Source organism: Calypte anna, chromosome Z (assembly GCF_003957555.1).
Source record: "Calypte anna isolate BGI_N300 chromosome Z, bCalAnn1_v1.p, whole genome shotgun sequence".
Classification (NCBI taxonomy): domain Eukaryota; kingdom Metazoa; phylum Chordata; class Aves; order Apodiformes; family Trochilidae; genus Calypte; species Calypte anna.
This window is the reverse complement of record NC_044274.1, coordinates 6,386,537-6,407,278: the sequence shown is the minus strand read 5'-3', so window position 1 is coordinate 6,407,278 and position 20,742 is coordinate 6,386,537. Positions and strand designations below refer to the sequence as shown.

At 39.9% G+C, this 20,742-nt stretch overlaps 1 protein-coding gene across 3 annotated transcripts in view; it reads left to right on the top strand.

Moving 5' to 3' along the window:
• The first annotated feature begins 555 nt into the window (after positions 1–555).
• PIK3C3 (phosphatidylinositol 3-kinase catalytic subunit type 3) overlaps positions 556–20,742 on the top strand; it is a 65,519-nt gene continuing 45,332 nt past the window's right edge. Inside the window, exons 1-11 of one of the 3 annotated variants that reach the window (XM_030467662.1) lie at positions 556–760; positions 2,447–2,635; positions 3,153–3,296; positions 4,483–4,612; positions 8,501–8,587; positions 12,621–12,716; positions 16,211–16,282; positions 16,716–16,805; positions 17,389–17,493; positions 17,968–18,060; positions 19,806–19,991. In XM_030467662.1, the coding sequence (XP_030323522.1) occupies positions 693–760; positions 2,447–2,635; positions 3,153–3,296; positions 4,483–4,612; positions 8,501–8,587; positions 12,621–12,716; positions 16,211–16,282; positions 16,716–16,805; positions 17,389–17,493; positions 17,968–18,060; positions 19,806–19,991 (1,260 nt within the window). In that variant the 5' untranslated portion in view covers positions 556–692. The remainder of the gene's footprint in view (positions 761–2,446; positions 2,636–3,152; positions 3,297–4,482; positions 4,613–8,500; positions 8,588–12,620; positions 12,717–16,210; positions 16,283–16,715; positions 16,806–17,388; positions 17,494–17,967; positions 18,061–19,805; positions 19,992–20,742) is intronic. The other 2 variants (XM_030467663.1, XM_030467664.1) reach the window with 2 other exon arrangements.

Sequence of the window (20,742 nt, the reverse complement as noted above, 5' to 3'; positions counted from 1 at the left end):
GTTTCTATGAGTAAATTATTTTTCATTTCAAAACTTTGAAATCTATCTGTTGTATGCTATGTATGTATGTATGTTGTATGTTCAGTTGAGCTGAAATGTCAAGTTTTAGTTTCTTGGTCAAAACAATAACAACTGAGATTAGAATTGAGTCCCTCAGACAGAAGCTGTAATGGTTATTTGTAAGACTTGTCCTGCCCCGTATTTGTATTTTATAGCTTCGATCATTATATTCCTTCTATGTCTCGCCCTTCCTTTCCTGACAGTTCTCCCCTGCCACACTCCTACTGTCTGTGAGGCATTAAATAAAACGAGCATAAATCATCCCCTTCCTCTGAAACCTCTCATACAGGCGGTGCAGCCGCCATCTTGCCCTGTTGCTCACGGGAGCCGCCATCTTGCGGTGCCGTACCGTACAGCAGGCGGCAGCCATAGTGTTGGGAAAGCCGAATAAACGCAGCCATCTTGGGGCCGCCCCCTGTGGGGGCGTACGCCGACGGCCATCTTGGTAGAGGGCCGTTACCGCGCGCGTCTGTGGCCTCCCCGCTCCTTACCCCGTAAGTAAGATGGCGGCGGCCGCGCATGCGCAGAGCAGAGCGGTGTTCCGGCCGGTGCTGATGTGCTGATGTCTGCCGGGGGTAGTGGTTAAGGAGCCCCGGAGCCGCTGAGGCGGCGAGCCGGCGTCAGCGGTAACCATGGGCGAGACCGAGAAGCTTTACTATGTGTATAGTTGTGACCTCGACATCAACGTGCAGCTGAAGATGTGAGTGAGACAAGGGGGGGGGGGAGAGGCGGGGCGGGGCTCGCAGCGTCTCTCCGTTTCTCTGCCGGCGGCCCGGTCCCCGCCAGCTCACTGGAACTGCGGTGTTTTCCCAGTCGGAGCCCGGGAGTTCGGCGGTGGAGGCTCTTGTCTCCCCTCAGAAGCTCCGGGAGCTTTTGGCTGCCGCCTCCGCCTGTTGCCCTCGGGGCTGTCAGGCGCACGCAGCGCGGCCGCGTCTTCGTCAGCGTCCCCCGCCGCGCAACCGAGCGCTGAGGAGGGGACGGGGCAGGACAAGGGTCCGGAGCGGCAGCAGGGTCGGGGCTTTAAAGTTTCGCACTAAAAAGTGTAACGAATGCTGAGGGCCTTGGGTCCCGTAGGGCAGGGCGGTGCTGAGAGGCAAAGACTGATTGTCAGCTGAGCGCTAGTGCCTCTGATAACCTTGCTGCCACAGCTCACCCGTCACTGTCACGGGAAGGAAATAAAACCGGCGACTTTACGTCCGAAATTGTTTGAGTGCTCCTTAGGCAGCAGGTTGCTCTTACAGAGGTTCTTTGCTGTCGGTGCTGCAAAGATGCATATACCTAACAAGCAGGCACTCGTGTTGAAGTTAGCGTGAATCATACACTGATGTACTTGTCGTTTCGTTTTTTTAAAGTGGGGGATTTTTCAGCCCCACAGCAGTGGAATGTTTCCTTGTGGGAAGGATGTAAGATAACTAATGTTGGTTCACTAAGGTGGATTGCAGGTTTTTTTGAAAACGAACTTAAAAAAGCTTATTCGGGGGTTGTTTACCTTCTGGCTGGAGGATGATGCACGAAGCCAAATGCATGTTTCCTCTTTGCTAGTTCATTCTGCCTAACAGAAATATTACTCGGATTTTTTTCTGCATCTCGAGGGTATGTCATCCTGGTATGTCCTCAGCTACTTTCTTGAAAGAAACTTATTCATCCACTCTAGAGTGTTCTTGTGGTGGTGTTGGATTTTTTTTTTTTTTTTTTTTTCATTTGGTAGCTGGAAGATTGATCTTACATATTTTGCCATCACTGCCCCAATTTCTCTCTCTCTCTTTTTTTTTTTTTTTTTTTCCACATGTACATCTCAGCCAGATATTTAGCATTCATGATTGTCTTCCTTGTCATATAGCTGAGGCCTAGGAAACTAAACTACTCCAACACTAGCATTTTGTAAATTGTTACAGGGCTTTAATCATGTTTGACTTCAACAGTCTGCCTGCTGAGTTGTGATAATTGATTTGTTTGACTTGTTATTTGGGAGATGAGTCTTTAATAATAACGGTATATGTCATCTCTTTGTTGCCCTGCTTAGAGCATCTCATTTGCTGCTCTCTGACAGTCTACAGATTGTATTGGAAGAAGCTATCTCCCTTGAAAAGACAAACAAATCTTCCGTTCCCTGTTCTTCTACCCTCACCCCTAAATCAGGTTAACAATTAATTCTGTATTTGGTGGTCACCTCACATACTGACTTCCTGCCCAGTGTTTGGATTTCACTACCAACTAGGGATGTAAAGAAAGAATATCCTAAGGACTGGAAAACTGAAATAGAAGCTATAGAAGTAAAATAGGATTTTTTACTGTGGATGATATAAATCATACATTGTTTATTTTTTCTCTCCCCCTCTCTTTTATTTTTTTTTTTTTATTTATTTATATTGCCTTTCCAACATAGAGGAAGTCTGGAAGGGAAAAGAGAACAGAAGAGTTACAAAGCTCTCTTAGAAGATCCAATGCTGAAATTCTCAGGACTTTATCAAGAAACTTGCTCTGACTTGTATGTAACTTGTCAGGTGTTTGCAGAAGGAAAGCCTCTTGCTCTTCCAGTTAGAACTTCATACAAAGCTTTTAGCACTAGATGGAAGTAAGTAGCTGTCTTGTCTTTCATAATATCCTCCTTGTTTCCAGAGCATCAAATTATTATAAATATCTGTATGGCCTTTATATGTGTCAAATACTTCTTTTCTGTTGACTTTAACAAATAACTTATACTCTTCAATTCTCTGTATGGTTATTAAGCGTTGCCCTGACAGGACAAGCCAAATCTTTTAGTGTAATGGGTAAGTAATATGTTAGTTGTGTGTATAGGCATTGGTCACTGCTTAAATAACTTCTGGAGCCTGGGCTAGAGCACTTTCATGTTGCTTACTAGGCAGTCTGATCTTCATTGCTTAGGCATCAAGATAAAGTATTTTTCCTTTGATCTCTAGTCTTTTCATCATGCTCAAGACAAGTATTTGAATGGTTACATTCAGCCCACAGGAAAGTAGTCCACGTGGCCTTAGGCATTCTTACTCTAAGAAGAATCTGGGTTGTGTAAGCTAATTCAAAATAATGTGAATTCTGAAGCTTTATGGCTAATAAAAACTGTTTCTCTGCAGCTGGAATGAATGGCTGAAACTGCCTGTGAAGTATCCGGACTTGCCTCGCAATGCACAGGTAGCTCTGACTATCTGGGATGTGTATGGACCGGGTAAAGCGATTCCAGTGGGAGGAACAACAGTCTCGCTCTTTGGGAAATATGGGTATACTGTTTTTTCTTCCATGGTGCAGTTTTGAAGCTCACTTATGAATAGTAAGGTAGCAGCTGTTATGAGACATTTCTTAATTTATTTATGTTTTTTTTTTAAATTTAGGTTAACAGTTCCACATTTGAAAAATCAGGTGCATAGATGATTTACTCTTATTTCTTTTTAAGTGTGACTTCATTCATGTTACCATTTAAAAAAAAAGTCTTCCATAACACCAAAATTTAGGCATTTTTTTTAAGATTTGTGAGGTTGAACTTTAAGGTAGCAAATGCTGATAGACATGAAATTTTATTTCCAGTATGTGGGGCCTAGCAACAAGTAACTCTAAAGTTCTGTGTTTACTTGTAAAATTGAAACCCTTGTGGTTTCCTCCAGTTCAGTATTTCTCGTTTTTAGAGGTTGGTTTCTTAAAGTGTTCTTTCCAGTTGTATTTACCTGAAGTTGCTAGAGCTAAATGATCACCCCTCATTGGCAAAAGGGATGCATTTGATTTCTTGGTGTATATTGCATAGGTGGATCAGCACAAATACTCAAGGGTAGAAGGATTTTGCATAGAAAAGGTGTCAGTCTGTGAAGGTCTGTTCACTGTAGTTTCAATTACTAACTCAATTTCAAGCATAGGTGGAGAAAATGGTGTGAAAAAGTGCTGAGGCTTGTGGCTTTGGCTTTTTTTTGGTTGTTTTTTTTTTCTCTTTTATTTTAATGGCAGCTCAGAAAGCTGTTTTTTGTTAGTTGACCTTCAAATGCAACTTAAGTCATTTTAGTTGAATTTGTTTTCAGACTGGCAGGCTTTAAGTCAGTATTACCATTCACAAGTCAAGGGAAATGCTTTCTGCTTCATTACAAATAATAAAACTGTGAAGGTCAGGCTCTGTGCTCAGTTTGCATTTGTACCACCCCACTGACTTTGGGAATTACCCATTTTTCTTCCATTTGCCACATAAGTAATCTCAGACTTCCTCAATGTCTTCTAAACTCTATGTGCCAATACAAAGGCAGGCCCTAGAAGGCACAAGGTGCAAGGCACTGTTGCAGTTCAATTCAGTTATGCATGGCAGCAATTCTTTGGGGTTTGGTGAAGGAAGTTAGTTGATGTACCTGCAGCTGGCACTGTACTTGTGATTCATGATATATCTGTTACTTTGAATTTATTGAAGCAGTTCTGCATTTTTCCCTGCAGTATGTTTCGTCAAGGAATGCATGATTTGAAGGTCTGGCCCAATGTAGAAGCTGATGGCTCGGAGCCCACCAGAACTCCTGGGAGAACCAGCAGCACAGTCTCTGAAGACCAAATGAGCCGTTTGGCAAAGGTGATGGAGTAGCAAATAGCCTTTAAGATGCACATGAAAACCTTGAACTTTCACTGGAGTAAAGTGAAGACAGGATTTAATTAAGACATGCTTCTCATGTTGTTTCTTCATGTGAAAGCATGTTTCTTCCTGTGCTTGTTTAGTTATCTCACAAGATTTATACAGATAAGTAATCTCATTTGCTACTGAAGCCTTTTTTAAAAGGGGATGTACAAATACCTTTTAATATATGTAGCCAAAGTTCTGTCAGGTTCAGTGGGAGCAGCTCCTAGCAGCAACTTGTGAGGACTCTCTGGTTTCTTTCAGTAATCATCCTTCATGTTTAATTTTGTCTGCTGTAATATTCAGATGTGTTTGTGACATACCTATAGATTAGAAACAATTTGAGTAGAACTGCAAAAGTTTACTAAAGTTCATCCATTTAAGCTCATGGATGTTTGTGTATGTTAGTGTTTTCTTCTCCCAGTGTGATAGCAGACTGTGTTTTTATTGACAGATATACTTTGGGAATTGATGATTAAATGTCAGTTCTCGAACTGCTTGGCTAGCTGATCTCTCTCTTCATTTCTTCTCTTATTCTTCAGATAAGTTCACCCCAAGACTGGCAAGTGGCTCAACCCACTTAATCATTGTGCTTTCTTTTTAATCTTGGCCTCCTAGTTTTCATCTTCACCTTTGTTCAAGACCTGGTGAAAGACAAGGTCCAGTGCCATAAACACATCCATTTTCTTACTCAGAGGTTTGTCCCAGCAATAAACTAACTTACATTTAGGTTATCTCTTTTATTACTCTAGTTCACCTTGAATATCTAATGAAAAATTCATTAAAATTTCTGCCAGTGGTGGGCCCCATTGCTTGATTGTAGTGGAATAAATCCCCTGAATCCCCTGATTCCTCTAGCCTGAGGAAGCTCTGCAGACAGATGATAAATACAGTGGGTCTCTGAGAAGGGATCTCCTTTGCTTCTAGGCTTTCCCCTTTATGTTCTGTTACACAAATGTGGCCATACCCTGTTACTCTTTTTTCTTCTTACCCGTTTACTCCCTTAACGCTCCCTAGCTCATGAAATGCAAATAAGAAGGGAATATTTCAGTCTTGAAATACCTGTGTCTGTTCCAGTCTGTTCTTTTGACATATGGGAGGTGAGGGCTTTAAGTCTCTGAGGAAGCAGAGGAAAATCTTCCACATCCTAAACAAGAGTTTTAGTGTCTAATAATATGCTAATAACATCACTGACAGTGTTCTTCTCTTCTGAAAACTGTTTTGGAGAGTAGTTATTTCTGAAAGATGAGTGTTTTCACTGATATTTTGCTGAGTTCATTTATAAAAACATACCATCAGATGCTAGTGAAACAAATAGGATTTCTGGGTAGTGTGTCTGTTAGAGCTTTTATTTGCACAGCAGTTTACTCCGTAGATGAGGTTCTTCTGATGTATCACTCCTGAATAGCCATTGTTTAAGCACAGTCAGCTTCAGTTTTTATGTGTCTTACTCATCAATTGCTTAATGCTTTCTGATTCTACTGCATATAAATGTATATTTAAATACAAGTAAGACCTGTAGAACTAGATAAAGATTAGTTTGTTTGGACTTTTTTATTCTTAGTTTGGTTTGGGTTTTATCTGTTCATTGGACAAGTATCATGCTGTTGAGTGGAATCATGCTGAACTGGAATCCTCCAGATAGTAAGCAACTTTTGTGAAGAGTTTGCTGAAGAGCCTTTTCTCTATCTCCATCCATTTTCTTAACATGCTTTTGAGTATGTGCGTATTTGTGTGTGTGATACTTATCATTACAGGGCATTTGTATAAAGTCAGTGACAAGCTGCTGGAAGAGTTGCATCCTTCCGCCTTAAATAGCTGATACAATGGCAGGTCTCTCATGTCATGGTGAGGTGCTGTATGTCCTAAATCTGTCTATCAGTGCTGGATGTGCATATGCAATATTCTGAAATTTTTGATGTCTTGGTGTAAGGTTGTGGAAATAAGAGGACTACCTTAAGAAGGGAGTAATTTAGAACTGGATAAAATAGTGGACATGAAAGGGTAAGAAATTTCTTCATTGCTAAGAATGAGAACCTGCTCTGTGAACTAGGTAGGACATCTGTGAATGCATTGAAGGGATGATGTCCAGCCTCCCTGAAACACCATCTTGGGCTCTTACTGGTCTGGATGTTGTTGGTTCTCTACCTTTGGAATATATTATAAAGCCACAAATGAGGCAAAGGCCAAGGTATTATATATTATTTTAGTACAGCCCTGGCAAATTCTGCATCTGCAATGTTGCTGGGATGTAATCTGGTGAACTGGCTGTAGAATATAACATAAGGTGGCAGAATATTCTCACTCTATTGTGCTCCTTTTTGCAGTCCGCCTGGTAAGTTGAAAGAACCTGAAGACTGGTTTTCTGTGCTTTGGTTACATCCACTTAATCTACTTAATGTTATTTTGTGTCTATATATCTATATGAAATGTTATTAAGTATTGCCCTTCCTTTTCCATTTGTGTTAAGTTCCTGAAGTTCAATGAAAGTAATCTGAAGATTAGTTGTCCCAGAGCCTACTGGAGGCAAAAAAATTGAAAAAAGCCCTTGCTATATACTAAACAGAATTAATCCTCAGAAGTTGCAGTGGTGTTTCAAAATTTGCTTCAAAATCTTAATACTTCTGTGAAGCTGGAAGCTTCTGTAGTCTAGAGCTTAAAGATACATTAAGTGAATCGACTACTTTAAGCAATTTCATACTTGTTACAGGATTATTTTTTCTTGTACTTCATGGAACAAGTTCACAACAAAAGGCATTGGATGCTACCGGCTGATTTACTCTTGTACTTCTAGAAAGTCTGTAGGCAAGCTTTTTAGAAAAAAAAGAACCACAGGATTTTCCTTTCTGCTGTGTAGCATTTTTACTGCTTTTTAAGTTGTTACTACTTTTGATTAGTCCTCTGCTTTGGCTATACTTGAGGATGAATGTTTAGTGGAAAATTTTCACTCTCATCTCTAGTATACTTAGTAGGAACAAAGAATCAGAACAACTGAATTATCATATTTGTGAAATGAGCAGGTCTTTGCATTCAGAGATAGATGTTATGCTTACTTTCCTTTTAGAATGTAATTCAGATCTTGGGAGAGCTCAGAGGCCATAGTGTTTTTAAGCTCTTTATGACATAAACTGTGTCCAAGAAAACAATTAATAAATCTTGTTGGCCACTTAGAGTTAGGAACCAATATCTAAAGTGTTGTTAGACCGTAACACCAAATTAAACTCTGAGGAGGTCAATAAGAGAAAAATAACACCAATTAATTTGTCTTAAACAGCAAGCAGTCACTTGATGGAAAGTAAGCAAGTGAGGTGATCTGTTGCTGTTGGATATGAAGGGGCAGTTGATGAAGGATAAATGCTTACCAGCTGATCTTTAACAGATAAATTCCTTCTGTGCAAGAGCACCTACAGGGAGACAGCAGAACACTCAAGTTTCATTTCATTAATGCTTTTAATGGTTGTTAGCAGTTCTTTGGACACTAGATAATTATTTGCCTGTTATGTCAGCTTTGTGTCTTAGAGATGTAAAAACATCTTTGATTCTGCACAGTTTCTGAAGCTTGGCTTCTTGTGAGTTTGTCTCCAGGTCTGTCAGCATCTGTACCTGACGTGAAGCTGATCCTGTTTTACTGATGTTTTACATATTAAAATATTTTTACGGCATGACTTAGCTGTTCACAAGGATCTACTGTGTGTATACTGTACAAGCATTGTTTTCTGTTCCTTTATTTTTGCCCATGGTTCTGAGATAATGGGGAAGGAGTGTGTCTCTGTTAAGTATAACTGGTGGGGTTTTCTTCCTACTCTGACTGATTTAAATGTCATCATTGTGGGGTTTTTTGTGCAGCTCACCAAGTCTCATCGACAAGGTCACATGGTGAAAGTAGACTGGCTGGACAGACTGACCTTTAGAGAAATAGAAATGATCAATGAGGTAAGTCATCTTACATTAAGACTTCTAGTTTAGTTTTGTGGAGTTTTTGTGGATCTTGCTAAAACAGTTCCTTTGCTTGCCTATGAGACTAAGTACTTGTCTGAGTTTTCTTTAACTGCTAGTGTATATGATAAAAGGAAAAATAATTAAGCTTCCAAAGTTGACTTTATTTCAGCAATAATGACATTCATAAAATGATTTGTGTTGGAAGGGATCTTTAAGGGTCATCTAATCCAAACTCCTGCAGTGGGAAGGAATATCTTCAACTACATCAGGCTGCTCAGAGCCTCATCCAACCTGGCCTGTAATGCTTCCAGGGATGAGACTTAAACCACCTCTCTAGGCAATGTGTTTCAAGTGTTTCACCACTCTAACTGTAACAAAAAAATTTTCTCTCATCTGAATGTAGCCTCTTCCAGTTTAAAACCATTGCCCCTTGTCCTGAAGTTAGATGCCCTACTAAAAAGTTTGTCCCCATCTTTCTTACAAGCCCACTCTAATGTCTCCCCAGAGCCTTCTCTTTTCTTGTCTGAACAACTAAAACTGTCTCAGCCTGTCCTCCAGCCCTCTAATGATTTTGTGGCCTCCTTTGCATGACTGACAGTTTCATGTCTTTTGCTAAGGATTCCAGAGCTAGTCACACACTTCAGGTGGGAGTAGAGGGGGAGAATCCCATCCCTCAAACTGCTGGCCACACTGCTTTTCATACAACCCAGGACGTGGTTGGCTTTATGGTTTTCAAGTGCACATAGCTGGCTCCTGTCCAGCTTTTCATCTACCAGGATAGACAGCTGTCTTGTAAGTTTTCAGCTTCAAGGGAATTTCATCATGGAATACATAATTGATAACAATTTGAAATAGCTTGGAACATTTTTAAATTATTTAGAATATTCTGGAACAAATGCTGTTTGGTATGACTAATTCAACTGTAGGATTTAGATTGTGATAGGAAGCATTTGGACATACTGTCTGTTTTTGGTTTCAGACCTTTTCAGCTTTACTGGTTTTTATTTTGGATACTAAGAAAATATGCTGTAAGATTTGAATATTTTTTTTAAATGTAAAAACAAAAGATCTCATTGTTAAACACCTGAATGAGATGTTAACCCTCATTGAGCAAAGTATTATACCGCAAAGATTATACTCATCATACCCCAGGGATTATACTCATCTTGCACTACAGAACTCCATTGTTCTCTGGTTTGCGCTGCAAGATTTTTGCTGTCTTGATTATAATTAGACCTCTGTGAAACAATGTTCTTGAACTTAAATTTGTGTTTTTATAAACCTATATGAATTTGCATTTTTAGTATTATTTTTTTAGAACTCATCCTTGATTTTTCTTTGCCCCCACTTACCCCATGCTGCCCTGTCTTTTTCCCTTTCTGCAAAACAACAGAAAACTAGAAAATCTGCATTCCTTGAACTGTGCCAAAAAATGCAGAAGCACTTTGCCTGTGCTGCAAAGTCAGTCCAGCATTAATGCATGAAGTGAACTTGTGTTGCTAATAGGACAAGGAATAATGGATATAAGCTATAACAAAGGAAGTTCTACCTCAACATGAGGAGAAACTTCTTTACTGTGAGGGCAACAAGCTACCCACAGAGGTTGTGGAGTCTCCTTTGGAGACCTTCAAAACCCACCTGGATGCATTCCTGTGTGTACTGCCCTAGGAGATCCTGCTTTGTTAAAGAGGTTGGACTAGATGGTCTCTAGAGGTCTCTTCCAGCCCCTAACATTCTATTATTAATGATGAGGGTGCTTATTTTTTGTGTTAAATATATATTCCTGGTGGTGGTTATGTGTAACTTCTTTCTTGCTTCCCACCTAGATTTTAAAATGTTACATTCTAAGTACTTTTTCTGGGTAAAGTTTTTCAAAAATGCATAGATGAGCATGGTGAAAGAGAAGGCAGAGTTACTGAATGCATTCTTTGCTTCAGTCTTCACTGCTCAGGCCAGCCTTCAGGACTCACAGACTTCAGAGAGAAAGTCTGGATGAAGGAGGACTTTCCCTTGGTAGAGGAGGACTAAGGCAGAGGTATTTGCTTAGAGACACTTTACTTACAACTAAGTAAACTGGGTGCCACAAGTCTATGGGTCCTGATGGGATATACCCCCAAGTGCTGAGAGAGCTGTCAGATGTCATTGCTGTGCCATTCTCCATCATCTTTGAAAGGTCCTGGAGAACAAGGTGCCGGAGGACTGGAGGAAACTGCAGGTCAGTCAGCTTCACCTCCACTCTTGGAAAGGTGATGCAGGAGCTTGTTCTACGTATCATCTCAAAGTATGTGGAGGAAAAGAAAGTTATTGGACGTAGTCAGCATGGATTCAAGGGGAAATCATACCTGACTAACCTGATAACTTTTTCAATGGCATGGCAGGATGGGTAGGTGGGGGGAGGGCAGTGGTTGTTGTCTATTGTGACATCAGTTAGGCTTTTGACACTGTCTCCCACAACATCCTCATAGGCAAGCTTAGGAAGTGTTTGTTAGATTAATGAATAGCAGGGTGAATTAAAAACTGGCTCAAAGATAGAGCTCAGAGGGTTGTCATTAGGGACACTAGTCCTTTTAAAGGTCAGTAGCAACTGGTGTACCCCAGGGATCTGTACTGGATCCAGTCCTGTTTAATATATTAATTTTTGACCTGGATGAAGAGAGAGAGTGTACCCTCAGCAGGTTTGCTGATGACACAGAACTGGGAGGGGTGGCTGATACACCAGAGGGTTGTGCTGCCATCCAGTGTGACCTGGACAGTCTGGAGAATTGGCCAAAGAGAAACTACATAAAGTTAACAAGGGCAAGGGTAGGGTGCTGCACCAGTATAGGTTAGGGGTTGACCTGCTAGAAAGCATCTCTGTGGAAAGAGACCTGGGAGTCCTGTTGGGCAGTGGGATAACCATGAGTCAGCAATGTGCCCTTGTGGCCAATGGCATCCTGGGGGTGCATCAGGAAAAGCAAGCAGATGGCAAGCAGATCAAAGGAGGTTATCCTGACACTCTACTTTGCCTTGGTGAGGCCCCATCTGGAATATTGCATCCAGTTCTGGGCTGTCCAGTACATGAAGGACAAGGAACTACTGGAGAGAGTCGAGCAGAAGCCCAGTAAGATAAATAAGGGACTGGAGCATGTGCTGTGTCAGAAGAGGCAGAGGGAGCTGGGTATGGCCAGGTTGGAGAAGGGAATATTGAGGTGGGGGATCTCATCAATACTTAGAACTATCTAAAGGGTGGGTGTCAGAAGGATGGAACCAGACTTTTCAGTAATGTCCAGTAACAGGACAAGGAGAAGTGGTCACAAATTAGAACACAGGAGGTTCATCTGAAATGTAAGGAAGAACTTTACTGGGAGAGTAGCAGAGCACTGGAGGAGGCTGCCCAGAGAGGTCGTGGAGTCTCTGTCTTTGGAGACATTGAAAACCACCTGGATGCTATCCTGTGCAGCCTGCTCTAGGTGCACCTGCATTGGCAGGGGCTTGGACTAGATGATCTCCAGAGATCCCTTCCAGTCCCTAAAATGCTGAGCTTTTGTGATCTTTCTCTAAAAGTGAATCAGGTGAAATCTCACCTGATAGTCAAAGTTTTAATTTGTCTCTTCGTGGTTCTATCTAAAACCGTGACTTCCTCCACGATGTCTTCCTGTTTTTTATCTAACATTCAGAGTTGTGTTTAATAATTATTAAAAAACAAAACAAAACAACAAATAAGACCCCAGCTGTCCGCTGATAGTTCTTAATTGCCTTTTTGCAGACCTTTAGTCCACAGTTGCAAGCCATTGGTGCAAACAGTATGATTTTATATCTTCCATGTGGATGTTTGTCATGAAGTGGGGAATGTAAGAAAGCAATTATGTCAGGAAGAAGGTGATATGGTCTCTGGTAGTGGTGTGAAACGATTAACTGAATAATTGCTGCAACAGCAGATAATTAATCAGTTACAGCACAAAGAAAATAAGGTAATTGCTGTACTGAGAATGCTGGAGATTGATGCACTCTAATATGTAATGCACATCTGTCATGGTTCTCTTCTCAGAGGGAAAAACGAAGTTCTAATTTTATGTACCTGATGATTGAATTCCGCTGTGTCAAGTGTGATGATAAAGAATATGGAATAGTTTACTACGAAAAGGTATGTGCCCTGCAGCCTTTATGGTCTTCTTTAAAAAGCAGCATAGGCATCTAAAATGGATAGATTTTTCTGCGAGGTGAAATACTGTGCTGCAGGGTAGCAGCAGACAGCTGTCAGTGGCAACTGTTTATGTACATACAAATTAAACAGTATAGATGCAACAGGATTACAGAAGTCAATCATTCATGTAATGCAGTTCAAGATTACAGAATTTAATAAGTGTGAGTGATTAAAAACTTTCTGATTTATGGTTCCTTAAGTCATCTAGTAGTACTTTCAGAGTACCTGTATGTAAAATATGTCTTCTATGAGGATAAAACATACCTGTATTTATTGGTAAGTTTGTAAAATAGAAGTCATTAAAACTTTGCAGTGAAGCTCTGCTAGCAAACATTTTCTCTGAAATGAACAAATATAAAAGTTTAGTCTTTTCTGCTAGAAGTGCCTTTAAGTGCCTTAAAATACTTCTGGATTTTAATGTCTTGCATCTTTCTTTTCTGCTTACAAAAACAAAGTGGTGTTTGATTTTTATAAGTTCGTATTTATTGGAACAAAGCATAAGCAGTGACTTCTACAGACATCAAGGTGGCGCTGGAGGGGCATTATCATTACTTTTGTGGACCTGTGCTTTGTAGACAGACATACAGAAACAAAACTGTGTCTATAATCTGCTTTCAAAAATGGTCTGTAACTACCTCAGTTTTCAGCATGCTTAAATTCATAAGAATTCAGGAAGTTACTCAATATTGCAGCTTCATGGGAAAGATAAGGTAGAAAAAGAAACTGGAGTCCTGTTGAGAACAAAACCACTAAATTAAGCAACATCTGTTCTGAGAAATTAAAACCTGCAATTCAGCATAGAAAATATCAGTAAAATTAGAAGTAGTATATCCATGTACGTGGCAACGTGCAGTTTATTTGAGTAGCAGAACTGTGATCTAGCTTCTGTTCTAGAAAAAGGCAGTGAAAAATAGAGTAATAAACTGCGAAAAAAGCAGGACTGCATTAAATTGGTGTGGGAAAGTTTTGTGTGGTGGTGGCTGTGTTTGTGTTTTGTTGTTAGTGTGTTTTTTGGTTTTTTTTCATTGAATTTTGTGGGGAGGTGGTAGATGTTTTAAGTTTATTGTTCCTTTGATGACAGGTTTTTTTGGTTGTGTGTTGTTGGGGTTTTTTATCTTTTTTTTGTATATAGGTTGGTTGTTTTTTTATTTATTTTTTTCTCTAGCACTTACTCTAATGACATGTTAGTTACTTCTCTATGACTGTCTGTGTCTCTAGGTAAACCATTATGAAAGAACTGAAAGCTTGTTTAAAATCACTTAAAAGCAGTTTGTAGTGTTGAAAAGCCTAGAATTTTGGTGAAACTTTGTGCCTTAGGCCGGCACCTAGGTTAAAAACTTGTTTAGCTTCTTTCCTGAGTGTCCAAGCAGGTCCTTAGCATTTCTTTTGGTGGACTGTATATTAGATAATGGCACCTGTCCTCATCTTCTAAGTCTTTTTGCTTTTACTTTGTTTCATACAGCTTCTGAAGACTTCTAGAATCAGCTGTTGTAGCAGATCTTAGTGCTATGGTACCCCCTTATGTTACAAATCAGAGTGAAACCTATAGTGTGTCTGATTCCTCCATGAAACAAACAATTAAGCTACTTACATCAGTGGAAATCAAGAGAATGCGATAGAGAATAATAGAATATAAGTTTTCTGTATTATAATATGCTATACATTTCACAAGTGCAAACTGGTGAGCCAGGCTGCCGTGTGGCTTTTTGTCCTCTTGATTCTTCTATTTTCATAGTTAAATAAAACATTCTTAAAAATTATTTCTTACTCTAACCTCCAGAAACCTACCAATATAAATTAATAATTCCTGATTTAGTCTAATAATTTCTTTGTCATCACTATGGTTTTATAAATGTGCCAGGTGTGAGCCATACGCCTTTCTTTTGAGAGGTGTTTCTGAAGCATATTAAAAAGTTCATGGAGCAAAATATGTATGAATTGGCAGCTCTTATGGAAATAAAGTAGTAGAATTTGTAATAGTACATATTAAAGCTATAGCTAACTGCAGTTTGAGGGATTTGTTGTTACGAAGTAGCTTTTCAAGGAGTTCTTGACCCTTTTCTCTTAACAATGGGAAACAGTATAAATTAAGGCCTTCTGCCTTAATGTCTTCTCAGTTTTGTCAGGCTTCTAATTACAGTGTACAGTATACATATCCAGCATCACCAGCTGGTGTATTGATTCTAATGGAAGCATTTTCTCTTGTCACCTGCCTGTGACTGATAGTCAAAGTGCAGATTACTTGTCACAGTTTTGTTGATAAATTTGTTTAAGTGTTTATAAAGAACTAGCCTGTTAAACAGTGGCTGATAGAACTTGAGATTCTTTGACTCAACATTCAATTACAATGAAATGAAGTGGCAGTGTCTCTTTCCATATTCTCTGTTAACTTAATACTTCATTCAGGGCATAAAGGATAGCAGTCTGCTAGTAATGAGAGCATTGCTTCTGATTCTCCATTTAGGCAAAAAATCAGTGTGACTTTCAAGTGCAAATAACACCTGCATTTATCATAAATGTGTTTTGTTGCAGGTTCCAACCGAAACCTTTTTTTGATAAATAAATTGATTGCACTTCTGCATCCAATATATATATTAAATAAAGTCTCATTATTATCAAAGGCTTTTTAATGGACTGACATTCGGTGCCCATTTACTTTTTGTTGGGGACAAGTTGAGTCCCATTTGTGTAACTTGAAATGATGTTTTGACTGAAGAATACAACCTTCTTATTGACTTTGTAAAACTTAAATTTAGGAAAGTAAAGAACTTGCACTGCTGGTAAAGAAAATTCTGCAAATTTATTTAACTTTCTTAAATAAATCATATTTATATTATATAAAGTTGGACACACTGACCTTAATATAGTGAAATAATTGTTTAATAGACTCTAATATTTATATAAATCTTCGAGAAATCCTCTAGTGGGTGATACAGATGTTGATACATGTATTTTCTGGGGGGATATTGGCAGTTGGGCACAGTGATCTTAGAGGTCTTTTCCAGCTGTGACAATTCTGGGATTCTTTAAGATCACACATAGTGAAATATTTAATGAAATACATCTAAAGGTCTGTAACAATGCAGTTTAAAAGAAATTAAGGCTTTTTGATGTTGCTGTTGCTTATGTTTCCCTATGGTGCAATAGCAGGCCCTCTCAGGTGCTGGCTGTTTTTGCAAGCATTGCAGCCAAGAGGAGCAGATTTACAGATAAAAGAGGTTGCTGAATACCCAATGTCATCTGGCAAAAAAAAAAAAAAGCAAGAAAAAAAATACCATTTCTTATTTTCTGTTTTCCACTGTAATTGTCATAAAGTCAGCGAAATGTTGCTGCATTGTTCTTTCACTGAAGTATAATTCACAGTGCATTAATAGGGCATATGTTTTTCCTGAAATGTGAGATATTTAGTATGCCTTTAACTTTTTGTCATTCAGGATGGTGATGAATCATCTCCCATTTTAACAAGCTCTGAAATTGTTAAAATTCCAGATCCCCAGATGTCTATGGTAAGTATGCTTCATTCAGTGCAATCTGTATTACAGTATTTCTGCTGAAGTTTACGTAAATAGAGATGAAAGGTGGCCTGTACTGCTGTCTTTAGTATTTTAAAATCCCAGTGGAAAGATGTATTGGACCAGATGAGAAATATCAGTGGGTTTGACTTTCTGTAATTTTAATTTTTGCTGCTGCTAGATGAAAATACACAAATTGACTGAGTACTTTTGTTCATCTCCTCCTTTCCATACCTAATGCACTTACTTCTGAGGTGTAGGAAAGCAGAAAAGGGAGATGTTTGGCAAAAGAGGACAAGAGGGTGGGAATATAAGGTAAGAGGGAGCTAAAGAAGTGAAGCGTAGTGGAAGGTGCAATAACTCTTAATCACTTTGTCTGTTAAAGTATTTTCTTCCTACACTCTCTTGTATGTTGTCTTTCATGTAGACAGTGCCTAAATACAATTCTAGAAAAGATTTCCATTATTGTGGATGCCAATTCAGTGGAACTGGTATTGGCAGCTTTGGGAACCTTAATGTAAGTGGGCTTCTACTGGCAACACTGTTTGAGCACCGTGTAATCTAACACTGCAAGAGCAAGTCTGATAATGCTGAAAACTGCCTTGGCTGCTGAAATCTCATTGACACTGTGGCTCCTATTGTGGCTCCTACTGTTGCTAACATGGTATTAACAGTGGGAAAACTTTTTGAGAAGTTTTTCTTGCATACAAAGCTTTATGCTGCAAACATCTTTAAAACATTTATAAACTTGCTAGCACGTTTTGAGTGCTGTCTGAATCACGGATGTGTTGACTGAAACGCTTGCATTTTGCAGCAGTTCACAACAGGCAAGTCAGGGTTTGTAAATTGTGTGAAAGAAAAAACAAACAAACAAAAAAAATCACAAAATCCCCAGTAAGCCTCCATGTATTATTGAAGGAGTTTCTTCTAAAACAACAACAAAAAAAAAACCCCAGAAGACACTGTAGCTTTTGATGTGAATTTTAGTATCGTGCATTATTCAAGATACTGGTGAGTCTTTAATAGATGGTTTCATTCCAGTGTTTATTTTCTCCGGAGTTCAAATGTTTATAAATACTGACTTAACCCCTTCCATTTAGGAGAACTTAGTAGAAAGCAAACATCACAAGCTTGCTCGAAGTTTAAGAAGTGGACCTTCTGATCATGATCTGAAGCCTAATGCAGCTACACGAGACCAGCTTAATGTAAGTCAGTCACATGATTAAGTTAAATTTTATTTAGTAGGTTATTAGTATATGGTGACAATTTAAAGAAAATGTAGTTCATTTCAGCAAAAGGAAAGTCATTAATGAGGAAGAGTAGTTAAATGTTTCTTATAAATGCTTGGTCAGAGCGGTCCAGCTCAGAAACAAGCTGAGAGAATTTACTCTGCTATTTTATAAGACAGTTATAGCGGAAAAGAATGTGCAATGGGCACATACTGTGTAGGTAATGGTAGTGCTAAAGTAACTGTGTATATTTGTCTGCACTACCAGTCAATCAACTATGTAACTGAGGAGCATCACCATGATAGCGTGAGAATTTTGTCTTGCTGGAAAACATTTTTTCCTAGCTATTTTTGTGTGTTGTCATGTTGTACTTTGTCACAGTGTTGTTTGTTAACCTGGTGAATATGCCCGTTCATGTATTTAAACTCACTTTTTGACTCTCTGTGACAGATCATAGTGAGTTATCCACCGACAAAGCAGCTAACATATGAGGAACAAGATCTAGTTTGGAAATTCCGGTATTACCTTACTCATCAGGAGAAGGTAAGTTGAATAATTTGAGGGGGCTTATTAATGCAAGAAGTGCTTTGTCTGACACTCATCCTACCATGTTCTGTCCTTTAAGAGATACAGAGGTTCAGTGGCTTAGAAGTTTGTCAAGATGATTTTAAGACACTCTCTACAATGTTACTCGTGCTAATTGCGATGGCTAGTTTTACCTCTTAAATCTTGTGAACCGGCTGTTGCTATAGAAGTCCTCCTACGAACGCTGTCAGCCTAACATACCAATGCTGCCAGTTTTGTCTTTGAGAAGGAAAAAATTAAGAGTGTCTTCTTCACCCCTTTTGTACAAGGGTTAACATTTCCAGAATAAGGAGTGGCACATCAAAAGCCCTAAGTTAATTAAATAACTAAATAACCCCGTAGCTGTGGGCATTTTTTTGTAGTGGTAGTTGTGGCAGAGCAGTTACCATTGCATTTAGATTTTACTTAGAAGACAACTCAGCTGCAGTTTTTCAGGACATACTAAAACAATCCAGTGATGTACTGTCTGCTACATCAGAAAAGTTCCTCAGGTCTGTTCTTATGGAAATATAAACTGAATCTAGTTTTACCTTAATGTGAAATGTTAATTTTTACAGCATCCTTCTGTTCAGCTGTGGGATGAGCAGTTTCACATTGCTATGGGTAAAGAACTGGCTGCAGGGAGAACACAAAGGGTTGTAGTGAATGGGGCTACGTCTGGCTGGCTGTTTGTCAACAGCAGTGTTCCTCAGGGCTTATTTCTAGGTCCTGACCTGTTCAATATATTCGTGATCTGGATGCAAAAATTAATGCACCATTAGCTAGTTTGCAGATGATTACAAACTGTGAGGTGCTGCTGACTCTCTTGAGTGACAAGAGGCCTTGCATAGAGGTCTAGATTGGTTGGAGCATTTGGCTATGTTTAATGACATGAAACTTAAGAAGTCCAAATGCTGTACTGTGCACCTAGGATGGAGTAGTGCTGGACACAAGTATAAATTGGAAGAGGAGTGGCTGGAGAGCAGCTTTGCAGGATGGGATCTGGAGGTGTGCTGGCAGCAGTAGGATTAATAGAAGTTTGCCACGTGCACTGGCACCCAGAGGACAGACCCCATCCTGGTGTATCAACCACCCAGTCAAGATAGGGGATTATCCCTCTTCATGCAGCTTTGGTGCAACTTCACCTTGAATATTATGTGCAGTTCTGGGCACCACAGTTTCAGAAGGTTGTGAAGATTCTTGAGTGCAAGCAGAGGAGGGCAACAAAGCTGGTGAAAGGGCTGGAAGGGATGTCCTGTGAGGAGTGGCTATGAACATCAGGCTTCTCTAGCTTGGAGTAAAGGAAGCTGTTTGCTCCCTGCAGCTTTGTGAGGAGGGGAGGAAGGGGAAGAGGGGAAGAAGGAGGTTCTGATCTCTTCTCCTTGGTATCCAGTGATAGAACTCCTGGGAGTTATTCAAAGTTGCACCAGGTGAGACTTAGATTGGACGGTAGGAAGCTTTTCTTTACTGAGAGGGTCATCAAACACTGGAACAGGCATCGTACAGAGATGGTCTGTGCCTCAAGACTGTCCATGTTTAACAGGCATTTTTACATTGCCCCTAAGAGCATTCTCTAGCTTTTGGTCAGCACCGAAGTGGTAAGGCAGTGGGACTTACATGATCATTTCAGGTCCCTTCCAACTAAAATAATTTATATTCTTTTCTGTTCTGTATCATTTGTTTACCCTGGATTTTCACTGATGAATTGTTCAATCTCTATTTAGGCCTTGACAAAGTTCTTAAAATGTGTCAACTGGGATCTGCCACAGGAGGCAAAGCAAGCACTGGAGCTACTGGGCAAGTGGAAGCCCATGGATGTGGAAGATTCCTTAGAACTTCTGTCATCTCAGTTCACCAACCCCACAGTTCGGCGCTATGCTGTTGCCAGGCTTCAGCAGGCAGATGATGAGGTATTCATTGGTCTGTGGGTATATGTGAAGGTCAGCTGGTCTCAGGACTTTAATGTCATTGAGAAATTGAAATGTTTGCAACTTTTTAAGGCTTATTGTGGGTGGTTCTTCATTCTCCCAGTCCTTGGCTTTGCCTTCTGTAGCTTAGGTGGTGTGGCTTTTGCACTTTCTGGTGAAGAATGAGGCAAAAAAGTCCTTAAGTACTTCAGACTTCATATGTTAGTTAACCAGGTCTCCCATTTCAAGCTGGAGAGAGCCCACATTTTTCTTAGTCTTCTTTTTATCACTGTTGTGAAGAAGGTCTTTTTTATTGCCTTTGTCCCTGGCCAGATATAATTCTGTCAGAGCTGTACCTTCCCCAACTTTGTCTCTGGCTGCTCAGACCTTATCTGATTAGTCTTTCTGGTTCGGTGGCATGTAGCAGATCCCCACTCTAATGTTCCCTGCCCTCCCTTTAATCCTGAACCATAATCTGTCAATTGATCCTCGTCCATCCCCTTGCAGAGCTCCATACAGCCCAGCTGGTCATTGGTGTAAAGGGAAGCACTTCTTCCCTTTCTCCTCTTCCTGTCCTTCCTAAAAAACCTTTGTGTTTCAGCTGTTGGAGCACTCCAGTCATAGTCATCCCATTATGCCTCTGTGATTATAACATCATAGACCTATGGACACGTGCACATCTCTAACTCCTCTTTTTTTATTCCCAATGCTACGTGCATTTGCGTAGAGGCTTTTGAGTCCTCAGTGAAGCTGA